The sequence below is a fragment of the Salvelinus sp. IW2-2015 genome, linkage group LG8, assembly GCF_002910315.2.
Source record: "Salvelinus sp. IW2-2015 linkage group LG8, ASM291031v2, whole genome shotgun sequence".
NCBI classification, from domain to species: domain Eukaryota; kingdom Metazoa; phylum Chordata; class Actinopteri; order Salmoniformes; family Salmonidae; genus Salvelinus; species Salvelinus sp. IW2-2015.
Window position 1 is genome coordinate 34,999,931 of NC_036848.1, and position 22,130 is coordinate 35,022,060.

The 22,130-nt window shown below is 42.5% G+C and overlaps 1 protein-coding gene across 2 annotated transcripts; it reads right to left on the reverse strand.

The window, feature by feature from the left end:
* Positions 1-6,849: 6,849 nt before the first annotated feature.
* Positions 6,850-21,850, reverse strand: LOC111967817 (protein quaking-B). Of its 2 annotated transcripts, XM_023993206.2 has the most exons (8): positions 21,375-21,850; positions 17,701-17,852; positions 16,039-16,155; positions 13,066-13,209; positions 10,160-10,247; positions 9,494-9,787; positions 9,113-9,187; positions 6,850-6,986 (listed from the first exon to the last, which is right to left on the reverse strand). In XM_023993206.2, exons 1-8 carry the CDS (start codon positions 21,520-21,522, stop codon positions 6,964-6,966), a joined length of 1,041 nt encoding a protein of 346 aa, XP_023848974.1. In that variant the 5' UTR covers positions 21,523-21,850; the 3' UTR covers positions 6,850-6,963. The 2 variants fall into 2 exon arrangements, with proteins under 2 accessions (XP_023848974.1, XP_023848975.1); XM_023993207.2 differs by lacking the exons at positions 6,850-6,986; positions 9,113-9,187 and adding an exon at positions 9,256-9,383.
* Positions 21,851-22,130: the final 280 nt, after the last annotated feature.

Consider the following 22,130-nt stretch of genomic DNA (forward strand, 5'->3'; position numbering starts at 1 on the left):
AAAAACAAGTGACCCTTCGCTATACAAAAATAATAATTGAAACAAAGTGGATAGCAGAGAACATATCTAGCGTTTACACTCACTTCTTGGACAGACCAGAGCTTTAGTTAGGCCTACATTTCCACCCCAGTCAGAGTAGGCCTACCGATGCAGAAAAATGTAAGCTTTAACGGCTGAGAACTCTTCTTCCGTGGCTTAACCCAGTGAGAGAAGGTCACAAGTGTTTCCCTAAAAGCTGTCTGGGTTTAAACATCTTCTTTTGGACAGAAAGTGAATAGCTTAGTCAATTGATGGTGACAGAATTAGATTACTTTCCAAGCAAATTCAGCCCATGAATGGCAAAGAAACTAAACAATGATATCTTAATAAATGGTAGGCATATGACATACCCTCTTACTGTATCTGCGTGATAGTGTGCAACTGCAGCACATCATTTGGGGCAATTCTACAAGTGGGCGTTCCTGCAGCCCCCTCGAGCATCACATTGGTTCCTTCCCCCCCCCCCTCGAGCATGTCATCCTCATGTTTGTGTGAGGTTAAAAGGGAAATAAAAGTATTATCTGAGTTAGGTAGTGCCCTTTGCTCCGCGCCGAACACGTGCCCTCACATTCGTTTACAAAACTCTGGGAAAACAGTGCCCGACCTGCGGGGGCGAAGGACACTGTCTACCGGTCGCTAGTACATCAGGTGGGAGGCGGGAGCGACACCGTGTGCTTGCTAACTAGCTAGTTAGCGACACTGTGTGCTAGCTTGCTAGTTAGAACTCCAACACCAAAACATGCTAAATAGGTTCTCTCAGGAGATTTTTGCTAACATACAGTTGATAGAATGTTCCCCTAACTAACGGAAACTGGACACTCAAACATCAGCAGAACATTACGGGTAACATCGCAAAAACATTCTCTCTCCGTGGAATTGTTAGCTGGGTAACCCCTTTCATCTTCCCTTTCATTCCCCTTTCATCTGTGACCAGACTGTTGAGACCACCAGTACTCTCTTTGATTAGACTTTAGTGTCTGTGAGTTGTCAGGTCTTGGTTTACTCTTTCTCTGTTTTGCTTTGACGAGACAACACACACATACAGTCTTCTATCTTGCTGCCCTATATACATAGACATGGAATCATTGGCCACTTTAATAATGGAACACTAGTCACTTTGATAATGTTTACATACTGCTTTACTCATCTCATGTGTATATACTGTATTCTATTCTACTGTATTTAGTCAATGCCAATGCAACATTGCTCATCCTAATATTTATATATTTCTTAATTTCATTATTTTACTTTTAGATTTGTGCATTGTTGTTAATTGTTAGATACTACTGCACTGTTGGAGCTAGGAACACAAGCATTTCGCTACACCCGCAATAACATCTGTTAAATAGGTGTATGTTACCAATAAAATGTTATTTGATTTGTATAATTAACCTTGTGGGGACAAACAATTCAGTCCCATTCAAAATCCTATTTTCCCTAACCCTAACCCTTACCCTAACCTTAACCCTAAACTTAACCCGAAAACCTAACCCTAAATTTAAGCCTAAACCTAACCCTAGCTCTTAACCCTAAAACTAACCCTAGCTCCTAACCCCAACCCTAAACCTAATTTTAACCCTAACACAATTCTAACCTTAATCCTAACCCCCCTAGAAATAGCATTTGAACTTGTGGGGACTAACAAAATGTCCCCAGTTGGTCAAATTTTTGTTTGTTTACTATTCTTGTGGGGACTTCTGGTCTAAGTATAGTTAAACACATCCACCTGCACACACACAAATGTGTATGTAGGCCTAGACAGTACAGCCATCTGTCGTAGGTCAGAGGAATTCTGAATGAATTTATTGTGGTGAGAAAAAAAACTAATAACAAAACTTATTTAGATGCAGTCACTGTAGCAGCCCTGTGTTATTGTGTATTCATCTGAGTCCAAGTGGACAAGTGGAACGATGAAGATTGTCATTGTGTGTGTGTGTGTGTGTGTGTGTGTGTGTGTGTGTGTGTGTGTGTGTGTGTGTTGTGTGTGTGTGGGTGGTGTGTGTGTGTGTGTGTGTGTATTCAAGCTGCCTGGCACAGTCTGTGAGTAACTGTTGTCTCTGTATGGGAGCCGGGTGGACCCGCTGGCCTCCTACAATACACTATTCAGTCTCACGCACACATGCACACACCCACACACATATGAGCATACACACACAGACATGGTCCGGCCAAGAGTCTTGTTTATCCCTCAGCCAATCACCAGGAGGGAGGAGGGTGCACAACAACAAAAATGCTGTATGTGAGAATAATAGCTTCATCTTTATCTTCTTCTCTCTCTCTCTCTCCCTCTCCCACATGCAAACTTGTTGCTAGATCCCCCTCCCTCTCTTTCTAACTTTGCTATCTCCACTTCCTCTCTCTTTTCTCTAAGCTGAACTAAAGTTGAACTAAACCAGTACAGAAAGGAGCCTCTACAGGACCCTGGTGTGTGTGTTTGTAGTCGCGGCAACAAGAAAATAAGATTTTGTCTCCTTAACCCCCTTAGTGTTGATTGATGCTGGTGAGTGAATCTAAGTAACATAATAAAAAAATTACCATAAAAATTAGTCAATTTAAGCTAGAGATATCTCATTTTTTGCATTGGAGTGGTCTCAATCCACCTCATCCGCCTATGTCACACTTCCGCGTCAGTGAAAGGTGGCAGAGCTAGAGATGTGTTTGTCAGTCCATGAGACATCTTCTCACGAAAAGGTCTGTAGCGTCCAAACGGTTTTACCTAAAAACTATTGACCACTCTATGGAAAGGGGAGACTCTCACAAACATGATGGTCGTCTCCATTTTGCTCTACGATCCCCACAAGTGTCAGGGAACTTGTCTGAAATCGGTTCCGTTGATGTGCCAACTGCTGTTTGTAGCGTTCTAACTGTTTGGGCTACAAACTAATGTGACCTCACTGTGGAAAGGGGAGATTCTCATGAACATGATGGTGTTCTCCATTGTTCTCTGCGACCCCACAAGTGTCATGGGACTCATCTGAATGTAACCGGTACTGGTTAAACATTTTTATGGAAGTATGAAATTAGTTCAGCCTACCTAAAAAAGCATGTAGCGTGTAAAAATCATATGTCCTCGGTTGCAACACTCACTACTGAGTTCCAAACTGCCTCTGGAAGCAATGTCAGCACAAGAACTGATCGTGGGGAGCTTCATGAAATGGGTTTCCATGGCCGAGCAGCCGCACACAAGCCTAAGATCACCATACACAATTCCATACTGGAGTGGTGTAAAGCTCGCTGCCATTGGACTCTGGAACAGTAGAAACCCGTTCTCTGGAGTGATGAATCACATTTCACCATCTGGCAGTCCAACGGACGAATATGGGTTTGGCGGATGCCAGGAGAATGCTACCTAACCCAATGCGTAGTGCCAACTGTAAAGTTTGGTGGAAGAGTAATAATGGTCTGGGGCTGTTTTTCATGGTTCAGGCTAGGCCCCTTAGTTCCAATGAAGGGAATTCTTAACGCTACAGCATACAATGACATTCTAGATGATTCTATGCTTCCAACTTTGTTGCAACAGTTTGGGGAAGGCCCTTTTCTGTTTCAGCATGACAATGCCCCTGTGCACAAAGCAAGGTTCATACAGAAATGGTTTGTCTAAATTGGTGTCGAAGAACTTGACTGGCCTGCACAGAGCCCTGACCTCAACCCCATCGAACACCTTTGGGATGAATTGGAACGCCAACTGCGAGCCAGCCCTAATAGGCCAACATCAGTGCCGACCTCACTAATGCTCTTGTGGCTGATTGGAAGCAAGTCCTCGCAGCAATGTTTCAGCATCTAGTGGAAAGCCTTCCAAGAAGAGTGGAGGCTGATATAGCAGCAAAGGGGGACCAACTCCATATTAATGGCCATGATTTTGGAATAAGATGTTTGACGAGCAGGTGTCCACATACTTTTGGTCATGTACTGTACATATACAAATATTTCCTGAGTTTTCTTATTTTTCCTAGATAAAGGACAAACACTTCAAAACCTTGTTTCTTATGATTTATTTTGTGACTCTTTTTTGCAATTTTTCGGAATGTGTTATTCAATACTAGCCCCCCCATGGGCTAGTATTGGCTCTAGGCTAGATTATACAGAGAGGAGAGTAGTTTACCAGATGGTGTGACGATGGTCTGAGAGATCCTGGGATAAATGTCATAAAACTACAAACAAAACAGGATCGGCAGAAATCAAGAGCGCACACACAGAGTTTTAGATGTTTCTGACAGGTGCCCCTGCCTCAACCCCCAAATGGGAGAATGACGCAGTAGGAAAAGGGGATAGGTAGAAAGACACTCTTTTTCCTCTTCCATGGCCTTTCTTCTTTTCCTTCATTCTTTCATTCATTCTCAATCTCTCTCATTTGGCCCACTCCATCCATAGGAATGTAACCCTCTAGTCCATTGGGTTGCCAGATCAGGCTCCTTCTAGTTCAGTGAGTCGCCAGATCAGGCTCCCTCTAGTTCAGTGAGTTGCCAGATCAGGCTTCCTCTAGTCCATTGGGTTGCCAGATTAGGCTCCCTCTAGTTCAGTGAGTTGCCAGATCAGGCTCCCTCTAGTTCAGTCAGTTGCCAGATCATGCTATTTCTCCTCCTACAGCTGCAGGGTCAGTATCTAGAGCAAAGGCTCCAGGTCCAGAGCCAAGCCTGGGGCTCAATTAGCTCGCTACCCCCCGAAGGGGAGCGGGAAGGGCAGGGAGAGGGCAGATAGTGAACAACTCACTGACAGCCCTCAGTCAAAGCAGTATTTTTGAAGTCTATATATGGTATTTGTGCTTGGGTGTAGCTCTGTCAGTGCAGTCTTATATATATATATCTACTGTATATATATATTGTATATAGCAAGAGAGAGAAAGACAGAGAGAGTGTGTACAGCAGTTAAAATATGACACATTCCTGTAGTTAACCGTTGAAGGAGAGAGATAATGTACATTAGGGAGAGCCACAGTGCTCCAGTATAATTCTCTCAGCAGATGTGTGTGCATGTTTTTGGTGTATGGGTAGGTATGAGTGAGTGTGTAAGGGTAGGTTGCACAATCGATTCGCTTCAGACTGTTGGAGTTGGAGAGAGACAGAGAGGAGGGGGACCAAGTGTATGTCTAGTGTACTGTATTTCTAAAGAATTTAAGTGTATTCCAAAAGTACCTGCAGTGTTTAAGATTAGTATGCAGAAAGGAAGCTCACTGGAAACTTTAGAAGCTTCAGAGAAAAAGCGACAAAGTTTGTTAGTTTTTTACAACTACCAGTTTAATAATGTTTTTGTTTTTCAGTACAAAGAGTTATTTTTTTTTTTTTTTACCAGCTTTTAAAAAGTTAAACATCAACAACACACTTTTTAATTCTCAGATTCACACAGTTTATGTTTTAAAGAAACCGAGGCAGAGGCAGATATGAGTAGAGAGGTTAACAGTACAGGACTGGTCAGTTAATGCAAAGAGTAGATTAATATACAGTACTACAGTTAATAACAACTCTCTACATAGAGAAGGCCCAGAAGGTAAGCAACACTGAGATTAACTTGATAGACAACAATTGTCCAGAATACGTTAAGGTTTCCAGTATATCAGGACTTGAAAAACTCTCCGGACACTTGGTGAATGGCACATTGGTTGGAAGCAAAGTTTGCTCTTAAACTGAATCAGATAAATCTCCATAGTAAGGCATACTGTTCTTACCAGAAAACATAATTTAATGTTATTTCTCACATACAAAATATCATATAAAAATACATTATAAACAGATGTTTTGTCTTGAATGAGATGGTTTGTGTGGAGTAAGAACAACCGCTTGGGCAAGAGGAGAGTTAGGAGCTCAGGTATGTAACGCACATATCTAATAACATAACGCTATACAATAGGGTGTGTTCTCTAGGCAGACACACAAGTATACACATCATTCCCCCAAAGAAAATAAACACACAAAACTAACACTGTTCTGAGGAGGTCCTACTATACTAACGGAAGAAACCAACCCTTTTTGGCACTTCATTCTAAATCCAGAAGACATGTAGGCTTATGGGAAACCACAACATTGAGTTGGTTTCTTTATAATACACCACATCTCTTTCACTTTGTTGGGACATGTTTCATGGAGAATATAAACCCATCATAAAAAGGCTGCTCTGGTCTGTGACATATCGCTCTATTGGAATAAATAAAGGCACTTTGTTCTCCAGATTTATATAATACTGTATTGGTAAAGCAAACGTTATGGTTGAGACTCTTCACTTGGTAGCACCTGGAGAAGTGCGATCGTACCCATTAGATACTCAGGTCACTGTAGAAAGGCAGGCATGGTGTAAAAGCCTAGTCTTAGAGAGGACATCATGTGAAACTGGTGTGACATATTAAACCAGATCTGAGTAACATTTTGTGTGACGGTAACCTAAAGTTGCAGGCCGTAAAAGAAACCACTTAGTGGGTCGGCAGAAACCGTAAGCATCCGTTTTTTAGGCTTTGCCTCTTCTCTGCTTTCTCCCCCGAAAACGAGATGCTTCCGGACCCCCGCTGAGGGTTTGAGAACAGGGACAGTCAGACTAGCTTAGTGGGCATGAATATGTTATGATCATACATATAACTGTTATTATTATTTCATTATTATAATATTATAGCTTCAAATCGACTCAATGCAGGGCAAGGTATAGAGATAGGTTATCTGACCAGTGCAGAGAGCATGGCTGGGGTTTGGTTGGGTGGTTGTGATTGGGTGGTTTTGATGTAGTGGTTCCTATAGAAGGGGCACATGGCTTGATAGTGTGGTGTTTGGGTGGGCATGGCTGGTGACTGGGTCCTGATTGGGTCCTGAAGGGTCACTACCATGGCGCTGGTCTCTGGTTGGTTTGGCAGAGGTGACTCCTGGGGGGGCGTGGCTGTTGTCCAGAGCATGGCAACGAGCAAGCCACAGGCGGAGATGGGCGGGTCATCAGTGGGTACAGAGGTCAAGGGTTAGTTGCTGTGGCAGCTGGGTGGGGGGGGGGGGGGGGGGGGGGGGGGGGGGGGGGGGGGAGGGGAGGGGGGGGGGGGGGGAGGGGGGGGGGGGGGGGGGGGGTGGGTGAGTGGGGGGGGGGGGGGGGGGGGGTGGGGGGGGGGGGGGGGGGGGGGGGGGGGGGGGGGGGGTTAGGAGACAGACGGACAGACACAAAGAAATTAAGGAAACAAAAAGACACATAGAAAAAGATAGAAAGAGATTAGTGTCAGCTAGTGGTGTCAGATTTACTGCAGTCACACACACACAGTGTGAACATACATAACACCTTCATAAACACTACATAAGCATTTATAAGTCAATAGCTGCAAGTTGACATAAGGTCTGGCATATGCAGTAAGTGACACAATGTGAGATGCCAACCAGCGACTGCTGACATAGGCAGTTATGAATGCTTATGTATTGTTAATGAAGGCATTATAAAAAGGTGCCCTTTGTAGAACGTATGAGCACTGCTACAGTGAGGCTAGCTGCACTACAGACAGAGAAACCATGGAGACAGCATAGGGTATGTCACTGTGAGAATGTCACTGACATCTAAAGCTGTTCTGACTAACGCAGTGTTTCTCAACCCAGTCTATGGGGGCCACCAGTAGTTTCACTTCATCTAGTCAACTAATAATCAATACCTTGACGGAATAGATCAGGTATGTGAAATGGCTGGTGGGTCCTGAGGGGTGGCTTAAACACAGTTTAATGGTTAGCAGCAGTCAGGGTGTATGTTATGGTGTCTTGACAGAAAAGACCAAATGCAATGATGACCAATTAATTGATTAAAAATGATCTGGTATGGTTTCCAGACTGCTGTTAAGCATTAGAGATGTAATCCGCTAGAGAAGCAAAGAGGCCTGCAGTTACCGAGAGCCATGAGATGTTAAGAGATGTGGTTTTAGAAGGAATTAATTAAGAACAGATATTTTCTTTTACAGATATTTTCTAATAATAACTTTTAGACATTTATTTTTTATTTTATTTTTTGGTTGTTTTTTTTATATCAAACATTGGTTCTCTACGTACACCAGTTCAACTAGGGCTGGCCACTTCTACTGTATGATAGTGGCACCAAGAAAACACTAGAGTCACTTCAACATACAAAGTCATACCGAAACAACCCTTTGAATGCTTGCAAAATAAATACAGGTGAGAGCTTCACGTCTGTAGTGTAAACTCGAAAGAAAACATCCCCCAGAATGCAACAACACGTCCTGCTCATAGCTTCAAATTATATTCATACATTTTTACAATCACACAAGTCAATTCTATTTTCCAAGCACATAAGCAACAACTACAATAATCTCCAAAGAATAGGGCAGGCATAATGATATGACAATGGAATGTCTTTCAAAATGATATCTAATGTCATCCCATCCCTAACCCACGAAGGTCCAGTAATGCTTACTTTACACTCCATATCTCCTAATGCAGATTTCAGTAGTATAGGGTCGTATGGATAATGGCTATAAGAAGGCTGTTTCAGCTTCAAGTACTGCATGTCTCTGATCCATAATATACAAAACAATCATTAGAAAACCATATCAATAAATAAAAGAGTAGATCAAAAAGTAGTGTTTACTTTTACAAAATCAAATCAAAGGAATGGTGTAATTTAAGACGGTATAAAAGAGATGACCCTGCTTGTCTCTTAGGTTGAACAGTTGTGAAACAACCGGCAGAGAGAGAGAGAGAGGGGGAGAGAAAGAGGGGGAAAGAGATAGAGCGAGAGATAAATAGTATTTGAAGAGAACTCTAAATCAAGAGAGTCACAAGGTCACAGTCACATGGAGGAACGGTCCATTCTAAAAGCAGGGGACAACCTCACATGCCTTCCTCTATCTGACAGAGGGGCTATGAGCGCCCTGGAATATTCACCCCTGGAACGGACTCATCCATTCCTAACACTACCCTCTCTCTGCTCTGTGACAGACTGTTGTTTGACTTTAACACACAGCTCACTGTTTGACCTTCCCCTCGCATTCTGGTCTCATACCCCTCTTAGCAGGCGGCACACAGGTCAACTAACAGACACACACATGAACACACACACATACAAAATCACTCACAAATGCGTATCCCCACTCACACTGTCTAGTGATCTAACTGACCTCTGTCGGTGTTCACTACTCTTTGGTAAGGATGGGCTCTCATATTGTGGCGTTGCACCTGAGCCGTCATCGCTCCTGCTCACCACGCAACCACATTACCAAAACACCAAAACACAGGGGGTTAACAGTGACATCATCAAACAATTACAGAGACATTAAGAAGACAGTCAAGAGGCCCATCTCAGATAAGTGTGTGTGTGTGTGTGTGTGTGTCTGAGGTCCATATGTAGGCGGGAGTTCATCTCTCAGCCTTTGGTTTGGAAAGCCATACCTGGAGACAGAGAGAGAAATACAACCGGGTTACAACACAACAACACAACCCTCATTACCAAATGTACTTGATCTGTGTGTGTGTGTGTGTGTGTGTGTGTGTGTGTTTACCTAATACTCCACTAGTGTCCATGGGGTATTCTAGTATAGATGGGGTTAGGGTGTAGGGGGAATATTCGTAGGGAGCGTAGAAGAACCCTCCTGATTCAGGTGATTGCTGCATCAGTGCTGCGTGCTGATTGGCTCCTTGCATGAGGGCCTGCTGACTCTGGATCTGACGAATCAGATGAGGCATGAGATTGGGCTGCTGAACAGGGGCGGGGTTTCTCATAGCCTGCTGCATAACAGGGGAGGGACTGGAGATGAGCCGAGGCTGTTGAGAGGCTAGGGAGAAAGCCATAGTGGCTGCACCCCCCCACACACACACACACACAAACGTAAACACGCACACGCAGAGAGAGAGAGAAACAAATAGAAAAGCATTACTAGTTGGAAACAAAAACATCAAAAAGCCCCACCAACAGTTTCAGGACAGGCACTTTCTACACTATTAGGGAAGAAAATGCTATCTAGAACCTAAAAGGATTCTTCGGCTGTCCCCATAGGAGAACCATTTGAAAAAACATTTTTGGTTCCAGGTAAAACCCATTTTGGGTTCCATGTAGAACCCTTTCCACAGGGGGTTCTACCTGGAACCAAAAAGGGTTCTCCTATGGGGACAGCCGAAGAACCTTTTCGAAACCCTTTATTCTAAGAGTGTAACGGTGTCATCCTTACGTTGCTTGATGTTGGCGTCTCTGTAGGTTCCATTGAGAATGGCCAGCTCCATCAACTGCATCTTCTTTAGACTGTCCTCTCCTTCAGCCTACACACATGCACACGCACGCACACACACACACACAATATCCGTCTAGTTGGCTGAAGGTTGGATTACGTTACACTCTGGTGAACAGATTGTGAGTGGCGTAGGCCTGAAGCTGTACAGCTAGACCAGCAAGGTTAAACTAACAGATATCATTAAATCGCCACCCACACTCTCAGGTCTTCTGGGTTAACTTAATGTACTGTTAGTAGTATACATTGGCAAAAAAATTATATATATTCTAGATGTCTTGTCTTATAATCAGGTGAATGATAATTGCCAGGGGAAGTAATCAACATTTTAAAAGGAATAGATTTGGTAGATAGTTGTAAATAATGTTTGCCCTACCCACAGTTAACTTTAACATAGCCTATTAGCTAGAAAGGTAACTCCTAACACATTGATATATTTTTTGCCGACCCACTGCGGTACTTCCGTGGACCCCAGTTTGAATATCCCTGCTGTAAGTAAATGCAGTGCGATTTGAGAGTTTGGGTGAAAGTTCACAACTACTTTATTCAATATTGAATTCAGGAGTGAGAGCAACATTGTTCGCAATATTCTGTCTGTGGTGTGGGGGCATTGGGTAGGTGGCTAAGAGAATGTGAGAATTGTTGAGGGACGCATGGAAAGAGTTGATGTGAGAAAAGAGAAAGAGAATGAGGAGGAGGGAATGAATTGAGTGTGAGAGAGGAGTGAAAGGAGTGATAGAGTGAAGAGAAAGAGTGAACAGTCTCTCCATTCATCCCCTCCTCCTTTCACAACACACATTACCATGGATACGCCTTTATAGATGCTGCCTGGCGAATTACACACACACAAACACAGACACACACACACACACCCCACTGGGCACAGACATCAGTTCAACGTCTAGTTTTGATTTACATTTGGTTGAGTTGTCAACTATTGGGAATTCAACGTGAAATCAACAACACATTTCACCATGTCATTGGATTTAGGTTAAAAGTTGGGTGAAAAAAATACGGAATGACCTTATGTTGATTACTTTTTGCAAATACAATTCATTTTCCACGCTGATTCAACGTCACCACATAGATTTCTGGGGTTGAAATGACGTGGAAACAACGTTGATTCAACTAGTTTTTGCCCAGTGGGACATACTGTGTACACTATACAGTGGAAGATCATAAGGTGAATGCACCAATTTGTAAGTCGCTCTGGATAAGAGCGTCTGCTAAATGACTTAAATGTAAATGTTAAATGTAAAGATGGAAGTTTACATACACCTTAGCCAAATACATTTAAACTCAGTTTTTCACAATTCCTGACATTTAATCCTAGTAAAAGTTCCCTGTTTTAGGTCAGTTAGCATCGCCACTTTATTTTAAGAATGTGAAATGTCAGAATAATAGTAGAGAGAATGATTTATTTCAGCTTTTATTTCTTTCATCACATTCCCAGTAGGTCAGAAGTTTACATACACTCAATTAGTATTTGCTAGCATTACCTTTAAAATTGTTTAACTTGGGTCAAACATTTTGGATAGCCTTCTGCAAGCTTCCCACAATAAGTTGGGTGAATTTTGGCCCATTCTTCCTGACAGCGCTGGTTTAACTGAGTCAGGTTTGTAGGCCTCCTTGCTCGCACACACTTTTTCAGTTCTGTCCACAAATTGTCTATAGGATTGAGGTCAGGGCTTTGTGATGGCCACTCAAATGGCTAAATACCTTGACTTTGCTGTCCTTAAGCCATTTTGCCACAACTTTGGAAGTATGCTTGGGGTCATTGTCCATTTGGAAGACCCATTTGCCACCAAGCTTTAACTTCCTGACTGATGTCTTGAGATGTTGCTTCAATATATCCACATAATTTTCCTTCCTCATTACGCCATCTATTTTGTGAAGTGCACCAGCCTCTCCTGCAGCAAAGCACCCCCACAACATGATGCTGCCACCCCCGTGCTTCATGGTTTGAATGGTGTTCTTCGGCTTGCAAGCCTCCCCCTTTTCCTCCATACATAACGATGGTCATTATGCCCAAATAGTTATATTTTTGTTTCATCAGACCAGAGGACATTTCTCCAAAAAGTACGATCTTTGTCCCCATGTGCAGTTTCAAACCGTAGACTGGCTTTTTTATGGCGGTTTTGGAGCAGTGGCTTCTTCCTTGCTGAGCAGCCTTTCAGGTTATGTTGATATAGGACTTGTTTTACTGTGGATATAGATAATTGTGTACCCGTTTCCTCCAGCATCTTCACAAGGTCCTTTGCTGTTGTTCTGGGATTGATTTGCACTTTTCGCACCAAAGTACGTTCATCTCTAGGAGACAGAACGCGTCTCCTTCCTGAGCGGTATGACAGCTGCGTGGTCCTAAGGATGAACCAGACTTGTGGAGGTCTACAATTTTTTTTCTGAGTTCTTGGCTGATTTCTTTTGATTTTCCCATGATGTCACGCAAAGAGGCATTGAGTTTGAAGGTAGGCCTTGAAATACATCCACACCTACAATTGACTCAAATTATGCCAATTAGCCTATAAGAAGCTTCTAAAGCCATGACATCATTTTCTGGAATTTTCCAAGCTGTTTAAAGGCACAGTCAACTTAGTGTATGTGATACAGTGAATTATAAGGGAAACAATCTGTCTGTAAACAATGTTGGAAAAATGCCTTGTGTCATGCACAAAGTAGATGTCCTAACCGACTTGCCAAAACTATAGTTTGTTAACAAGAAATTTGTGGAGGGGTTGAAAAACGAGTTAATGACTCCAACCTAAGTGTATGTAAACTTCAACTGAATATACACACACACAAACACACACCCACACACATAATTATAGCATGAATCTCATGGTACTCACGGCTGGTACGAGTAGTTTCTTGACCTCTACGGTAGCTCTTTGTAGTTTGATCTGAGCTCTGTTGTGTGTGTCTTCCACTGTGATGAGTACATGGAGTTCCTCACTCAGGTGTTCCCAGTTAGGTTTCCCTCTGTTCAGCTCCTCCTGATACACATTCAAAACAATAATATTCCCTGAAGACTGTCCACATTGACTTTAGTTCTGTAACAACACGGCAGCCATTTTGCTGCAAGTGAATAATCCCCACTCGTGGAGAAGGTCAGAATGTCTACCCACTTTTTATACCTCTTTCAACTAATTTCCCCATCTCTCCCTCCTCTTTCTTTCTTTCTTTCTTTCTTTCTTTCTTTCTTTCTTTCTTTCTTTCTTTCTTTCTTTCTTTCTTTCTTTCTTTCTTTCTTTCTTTCTTTCTNCTTTCTTTCTTTCTTTCTTTCTTTCTTTCTTTCTCTGAGGTGTGGGATTGGTGTATTCTCATGAGAGGTAGATGGAATGATGATATGCTCCACCTGCCGTTAGCTGCTCCACTGGAAGTCTGACGCCCTGGCCAGAACCAAAGAACCAAAAACAGCGGAGAAACAGACGGACCCAGCTCTTTTCACCTCTACTCCACTCCATTTAGAATCTAGTGCCAAAATAAATACACTATGCTATGGGTGTGTGTGCATAGGTGCATGTGTGCATGCATGTGAGGCCGGCAGGTAGCCTAGTGGTTAAGAGTGTTGGACTAGTAGCTGATAGGTTGCTGGTTCAAATCCCTGAGCCGACTAGGTGAAAAATTGGTCGATGTGCAATTGAGCAATGCACTTAATAACCCTAATTGCTCCTGTAAGTCGCTTTGGTTAAGAGTGTCTGTTAAAATGTGTGGTGTGTGAGCCAATGATGTGCAGTAGGCAGGGTAGGTCTATGATTATGTCATAAAAAAAGCTGTTATGGAAAGCCAAATAAATAATATTTAAAAAAAATGGTCATTCATTTTTTGTTATCTAATGTTTTTTCTCAATGATTCTGGTGGTTTTTATGCTCAGAATCTAAACATAAAACTGTATCAAAACCTCAGGAAAGGCACCAGGGTATGCACGCCTTCATTTCCAACCATTCAAATCCATTCAAACGCGTTACTGACTCCTGTCGCTGTTGATTACCCTTGTTGTGTGGGTATGCCTGGGGTAAGCCCTGCACATTTGGGTGTCTACATTATTTTGTGCTCGCATCCGTTGAACTGAACAAAGCTAGCTAGCCAGCAAAAACAACATGACAAATGGACACTATACTGCACCTCAAACAATTTTCAAGTTGGATTTCCAAGGAAAACTTAGTACAATTCAGAGTGGGAGACCAGCACCTGCACTTTTTGACTTTCATCAAAGGATGAGACGGAAAATCATCAGATCGGGACAACGACACGCTGCTGATGGCCTCTGGATATGATACCTGGTTGTCAAAGGCTTCAACCGGCTTTCTGCTGATGGTCTAAGTGGAGATTTTCAGCTAAACTGATGCACTCTTTTGTGATCTGCAGAATAAAATAATGGACACGGGGTTCTGCTGTGCACATATCAGCGCCACAATGAAAGTTGTGGATGCTCAGAGACAAGAGTTTGACCACCAAGAAGCTCATCCTGAAGGACAGACGAATGGACTTCATTTAAGGTAGGCCTATATGCATTTTTCCTTTGCAATTTGCGGGTTAGGCCACTGTTGAATGAACATGAGAATAGACGACATTCATTTGATCCATTTGATTTATCAAGCTAGAATTTAGTTTTGATGAGACACTTTTTTGACTTTTGGGACTGCATTTTTCAGTCATTTCATTTCAGATATGGACATTTCATTAGAACCTTATTTATTATACACTGAGTATACCGAACACCTTCCTAATATTGAGTTGCACCCTCCTTTTGATCTCAGAACAGCCTCAATTTATCGGGGCATTGACTCTACAAGGTGTTGAAAGCGTTCCACAGGGATGCTGGCCCATGGTGACTTCAATGCTTCCCACAGTTGTGTCAAGTTGGCTGGATGTCCTTTGGGTGGTGGACCATTCTTGAAACACACGGGAACCTTTTGAGCGTGAAAAACCCAGCAGCATTGCAGTTCTTGAAACAAACCGGTGAGCCTGGCACCTACTACCATACCCCGTTCAAAGGCACTTCAATCAGTTGTCTTGCCCATTCACCCTCTAAATGGCACACATACTGTACACAATCCAAGTCTCAATTGTCTCAAGGCTTAAAAATCCTTCTTTAAGCTGTTTCCTACACTGACTGAAGTAGATTTAACAAGTGACATCATATCTTTCACCTGGATTCACCTGGTCAGTCTGTCATGGAAAGAGCAGGTGTTTTGTATACTCAGTGTATATGTGTGTATAATAATATTCCACATAATAATATTATTATTATTACGTGTGCGTGTGTTTACGTGTGTGTGTGTGCGTAAATCCATTGGGGAAAGTAAATTCATTGCGTTGCAAACTATTCGGATAAAATGTGTGTGTAATAATATTTCACATAATAATATTATTATGTGTCTGTGTGTTTGCGCGCGTACATCCATTGTGAAAGGCTGGAGTTTCCGTTCCAAACTATTCCGATGAAATGTGTCCATATGCTAGTCTTTAGAAGTGCCACCTATCAGTTGTAACTATGGATGCTACATCAGTCTAATGGCTGAGCCGAGTTGAGCAGTGTGTCATTTTGCCCGGATGATATGAAATATGCCGCCATCGGAGGCTATCGCTTGTGTATCTTGGCTACGTTGGTATTTACATTTGTTGAAAATTGTCGGTCAATCTCGGTTAGTAGCCTATGTCAATCTGGTTGTTTAAGCCATCTGTTGTACCGTATAGTGAAGCTGGGCTTCAGCAATGTTTATTTGTGAGTAAATCTGGCTTTGATAATAGCCGGTGCCTACCCAGCCGCCGACCTCGCCGCACGTCACTGGTGTGAGCGTGTGATTGTGTGTACGTACCTTCTTTTTATCTCTCATGGATCCTTTCCCTCGTACCATAATCTTACAGCCCGTCTCTGCCTCCAGCTGTTTGGCTGTCAGACCCCTCGGACCCAGGATCCTGCCTACAAAGTTAAACTACACACACACACACACACACACAAACACACACACACACAGAGAGACATATTTTAAGAATATGTAGGGCCAGGAGTTGGCGGCTAGCCATGAAATACTCCTGGCCGTGGTTGGTAACTTGTAGTCTACCAGCTAAGTAATACTCCTGGCCGTGGTTGGTAACTTGTTCATACTAGCTAAGTAATACTCCTGGCCGTGGTTGGTAACTTGTTCATACTAGCTAAGNAGTAATACTCCTGGCCGTGGTTGGTAACTTGTTCATACTAGCTAAGTAATACTCCTGGCCGTGGTTGGTAACTTGTTCATACTAGCTAAGTAATAAGACATTTAATATTAAATTGAATACTCTCCCAGCACGGAAAAAATTAACTGAAGCCTGGAGTGTCTATTGTCCATGAAGTCACAAACAACGGACTCACTCCAAAGTATGTAGTTGTCGAAAGAATTTGGTAGAGTGACGTGTATTTATAGGAGGGCTGGAGAAAAATCCTGCACGTCCATTCACTCTCCAGGAGGAAAGCTGACCACAACTGATTTAGTGAGCGCTGCTGCAATAACAGTCTGTTGAACCCAGGATGGCACAGGCAGAGAGATTTCTTATCTTTTTGCATAATGCAATCTTCATGTTAATATTTAATGTCTGTTCTTATTGTGTGGTGTGTGTGTGTGTGTGTGTGTTGTGTGTGTGTGTGTGTGTGTGTGTGTGTGTGTGTGTGTGGGTGTGTGTGTGTGTGTGTGTGTGTGTGTGTGAGAGAGAGAGAGAGTCAGGAATAGGTCATTGTGTGTGTTGGCTGGTGGTGAGGCTGGACACTTTTAACCTTATCTGTCACTGGAGCTGAGAGATTAATAAGACAGCTGCCCCTCTCTCTAGCTCTCTCTCTCACCCTCTTTCCCATCTCTCTCTCCATTTGTCTTTCCCTCTGTCTCTCTACCTTTCACACCCTTGTGTCTGTCTGTTTTTGTTTCTCTGACCCCCCACTTCTATATGGGTGTCAACGCATTCTCTTCATTCCTAAAGAACTTTAAACACACCCACATGCACGCACACACGCACGCACGCACACGCATACACACACACTAGAGAGAGGAGCTATTCTGTATTTTTAGCCCTGATCTCATCTGTTCCATCGTCTTGTGTGAGTTTGTGTGCATGCTTCTGCATGTGCCTGTGTGTTTGTATGTATGTGTGTGCACGCGCACGCGCACGCATTATCCAGGGTTACACTGCCATTTTATCATGTGAATGAAGAGAAGCTTCTGTCATCACCTCTATCTGATGTCCTCTGCCATACATTCTAACCCCCTTTTATAAGGGCTGGGAGCTTAGAAAGCAGCCCTTCCCCCTTTATTGCTACCCCATCTGTGTTAACAAATCTGAAAGGACCAGACAGGAGTATCAACATGGCAATGGCTCTACCTTACCCTCCAATGGGCTGGAAGTTTGTTGTTATGGAAAGGGGTTGATTTCGGTATTGATTTTCTGTCACTCTGGATAGACACTACAATAACGTCTACAAAAGGGTGAAAAAAGGTTTGTCCACTCACGTCGGGGTACTCTTTGACGGGCACGTAGAGCTTCTCCTGCAGCTGAGACACTGGACCAATCCCATTAGGCAGCTCCTCAGAGTTCCGCCCCTCGGCGGCCACGCCTCCATTCATGGAGTCGTTATACATGTCCTTGCGCACTCTACCTATCTCTGATAGAGGGAGAAAGAGAAGAGAGAAACAGATCATTTAGAACACTAGACCCAATAACAAAATAAAGATAGTGTGTGTTTGTTTAAAGCTGTCTGACTCAGACTTCCAATATTGTTGCATGATGCATTACTAACAACATATAATAGCCAACCACTATAATAATCAGCTAGGCTACCACACACACACACAGACAGTGACTACCCTGTGAAATAACCATGACCTGACGGAAGCAGAGTGATAACTAAGTGTGACCATAGTAATAATAACTGGTACAGTTAATTATGTAAACCTATAATCACAACAGCTTTAAGCCTCTAATAACACACCTGACCTCACACGTAAACCTGATTATTACACAGACACCTGACAGGACACGTACACCACACACACGCACCGTGGATGATGTGTCTTGGATGAGACAGCCACAGTAGTTAACCTGACACAATATGAATAATGTGGCTGTAGGACAGAAAGATAGACAGTGCGTGCATGAGTGTGAAAGTATGTGCATGTTTGACCATGGTCCAGTCTATAAATACAGACAGCTCTAGATAGTGTAATGGCAGGTTGAAGTGTTGAGATAAATCCTAGCTCAAATAACTCCCCCTCTCTTACTACCCCCCCCCCCCCTATCTTTCTCCCCCTCCGCTTTCCCTTTGTCAAAAACAACACCATGACCATTGTTACCCTGATCAATAATTCCACATAACACCTTATTGTTTGTTTCCATGTTGTTTGTCTTGTTTGGGGTGTGTTTGGTTGTTGCGGTGTTCCTCTTGAAATACTACAATCAATAAATGAATCAATCGACCACACACACAAACAGGTGTGTGTGTTGTGGCTTTGTGTTCAAATACATAGTCTCTGCACGCCCTCCCCAGTCAAATATTTTCAGGCTGACATCCCATTTGCCGTGTACTGAACCTCGTGCCTGGCCGTGGATGGGGCGCCACATTCACACCCCTCGCACATTAGGTCACCGGCCTAACAACTGTCCATTTGTTCACAGCACTCACTGCCTGGTGTGTGTATTATTGTGTGTGTGTGTGCCCAAGCATGTGTGCGTGTATCTCACCGTACACTGTAAAAAAACATATTGTTTGAACTTTAAATCTTCCCTGTCAAGTTGTCAGGTGACACATTTTCCTAAAGGAAACTCTGAAATGGCATATTGTTTTTATGAAGATTGTAGAATATTCACATTAAAATCTGTCGGCAATTGGATGGAAGCCTAGCTAGTGCGCTAGTCCAGTGTCACTTTGATTATGTCTGCACATCAGTGTTCACCAGTAGCCCCGAACATCTCAAGAATAAGCTACCAGCCAAACAGGCTTGTAAGAATTGTACTTAATTAAACACCCCCCTCACACTCATCTGGAAGTTGAGCATTTTTTCGTCTCCATCTCTGTAATGTGACTGTATCTATGCAATCGTATATGTATTTATGTTAAAAAAGGGACCACAATGGAAATAGGTCCCTGACTTTATTGTGCAATCCCAGTCACGTTTAAAAACTTTGTGTGTGTATATATATATATATATATATATATATATATATATATATATATATATATATATATATATATATACACACTTTTTTTTACTGACAAATAAAGTAAATCTATCAAAACTGTGCAGCGGGCCAATTGATGAATGGAAAGAGACATCTGTTACAAAACACCAAAAAGTTGAATGACATTCAGAGATTGTCAAACCAAGCCTTCTATACCGGGTAAGTGTACAAGTTAGGGAGGGATGTATTTTGGTATTTTATTAGGATTTTCATTAGCTGTTGCGAAAGCAGCAGCTCCTCTTCCTGGTGTCCACACAAAACATAATACAGAACATTAATAGACAAGAACAGCTCAAGGACAGAACTACATGTACATCAATTTAAAAATGACACACGTAGCCAATACATACACACAAACTATCTAACGTTTGTTGAGATTGACACAGTCTATTTATTGTGGTGTAAACACAAACCATGATATTGAAGTGCCCGAAGTTGGTATGCTTTGTTTATTGGTTGTGTGGTGCATTGGCACAGAAACCTGTTCGTGGAAAATTTGTTGCATATATTTTATAGAATTATAAATATGTAATGAAACAGGCAGGGAGAGTGAGCTTGTCTGGGGTGGTCGGCGAACCCCCAACCTTCTGGCCCGTAGCCCTGCGTGGCATCAACTGTGCTACAAAAGCATGCTGAAGTGGCAAAGTCCATTTCCACGTTTAGAAACACAGGGTCGCTAGTTATTATTATTTGTGGTCGTAAACAATAGTTAAAGTTAATTCTACGAGGGGGGAGGGTGTTCCATGTATTTTTATGTCCAAGGGGAGGGTCATGTGAAAATATTTTTTTTACGTTGGGGAGTGGGGTGTATTTTCTTTTATGACACCTTGACTTGGAGCAGCACCTCCTCCAGAGTAAATATCACTCTGTCTCTTATTATTATTAAGTAACTGGTTCAACAGCCCTTTTCACTCAACTTTTTGGTTTAAGTGTTACCTGAACTAAAAAGAATACAATAATTCAACTAGAAACTATTATTTGGGAACTTGACCTAAAAAGGCTGTGGAACTAGTTACACACACATTGCTTTTAACATACAATATGTTCAATTTACATATTTGACACACATGATTACATAGTTCATGTATACAGTAATTCATATTCCACATGTCCACACCTGGGATTAGAACTCACAGCCTCTTGGTTTAAGACATTCTAGTCTTCCTGCCACGCCATCATGTGTGCCAATGACTGATTTCACCTGTATTGCTACACTTTGCACTCCAAAGTAAATCTCAGCTCGGTTAAAAGTAGACACAAAAAAACATTTTATTTATCATAGTGATTCAGGAGTAACATTAAAAACAGACTAATATAATAGACAACTACACAGAAAACACAACAATTGCTGAAATAAATCAAATCAATGTTAAGAGAAGTCAGATTAACTGATAAATGACACAAACATGGTGTGTAGCAGGAAGATCAGAATGCTGTGAATGCTGTGAAGAGGTTTTGAGTTCAAATCCCAGTGAGGACATGTTTAGTAATAATTACTGTAGATTAACATGCACAATGTAATCATGTGTGTCAAATATGTAAGTGTGTCAAATATGTAAGTTGAAAACATTGTATGTTAAAAGCATGTTGTGTGTGTAAACAGTTGCATAGCCTTTTTTAGTTGTGATGCCCAAATAATAACTTGTAGTTGAATGAACATATGAGACAAGTTGAGCAAACACATAATTTTAAATTGACATATTTTGCATACGTTAAATCTCATACGCTAAATTTGGGCCAATATTTTGATTTTAGTTCAGGTAACACTTGAATCGAAAAGTTGAGTAAACAAAAAAAAGGCTGTAGAACCAGTTACTTAACAATATGTTTTGTTTTACTGTGTAGCCTATACCATGCAATATAATTCACATATCCACCAACTAACTTTAGACCTAAGCTACCATGTCTTTTGTAAATCTAAAAATATGTATTGAGCCTACACACTTACCTTCTTCTAGGAGCCGCTCCAGGTGTGTGAAGATGCCAGTGAAGTTGGGCAGCGAGCTCATCACCTTCCGGTCGGTCATCAACTGCATCAGGTAGTCCGGGCTGGGCCTTGGTCTTTCCCGGACCTGCTCACTCATCTCCCCGACCATGGTCACACTCACAACTCAAGTCTACAAAATCAAGGCGCGACGCTCTGCAATAAAAGTGATGTCCAAAATGCTGCCTCGAGCCCCAGCCTCCGATTCTGTGATGAGTTTGTCACTTACCGCTCGGAGTATTAGGCAGTCCCGAGGTCATGCGCTAAAAAGATGGGAAAGAAATAACAAGAGAGGCTTGGAAATAGTTGTTGTTTTTTAACTCCGCTCAGTTGATTAGGCCTATACTCTCGCAAAAGTTAGTTGGTGAAACTCGTGTCCGCCGTTTCTTTAAGCGAGTTCTCTTCTTCGCCGTTTCACAGTCAGATAGAAGTGCCCTAGTGCCTTTTCACGCTCTCTCACGGTCGGTTCACTTGTTTTCTCCCCTTCACTCCTACTCGCTCATGTCCGGTGTGTGTCGGTATTCAGACCCTGTCATATGACCAAACATCACACTGCAAGAGAGAGAAAGAGGGAGTGGGAGTGAGAGACCGAAATGGGGTAGTGGGTGGTACCAGAGCGCGCTGTGTGTCCCCGAAGATTCGATTCAGGTGAGAGGGCATGCTGTCTCCCCTCACTCCCCTCACGCACGCACGCACGCACACACACACTTAGAGGATGAA

Coding starts and splice junctions, on each gene's coding strand:
- LOC111967817 (XM_023993206.2), bottom strand. CDS start 21,522: ATGGTCGGGGAGATGAGTGAGCAGGTCCGGGAAAGACCAAGGCCCAGC. Junction 10,248..13,065: donor AGAAACTACTCGTACCAGCC/GTGAGTACCATG, acceptor GCATGTGTGTAG/GCTGAAGGAGAGGACAGTCT. Junction 9,788..10,159: donor AGACGCCAACATCAAGCAAC/GTAAGGATGACA, acceptor GGGGGGGTGCAG/CCACTATGGCTTTCTCCCTA.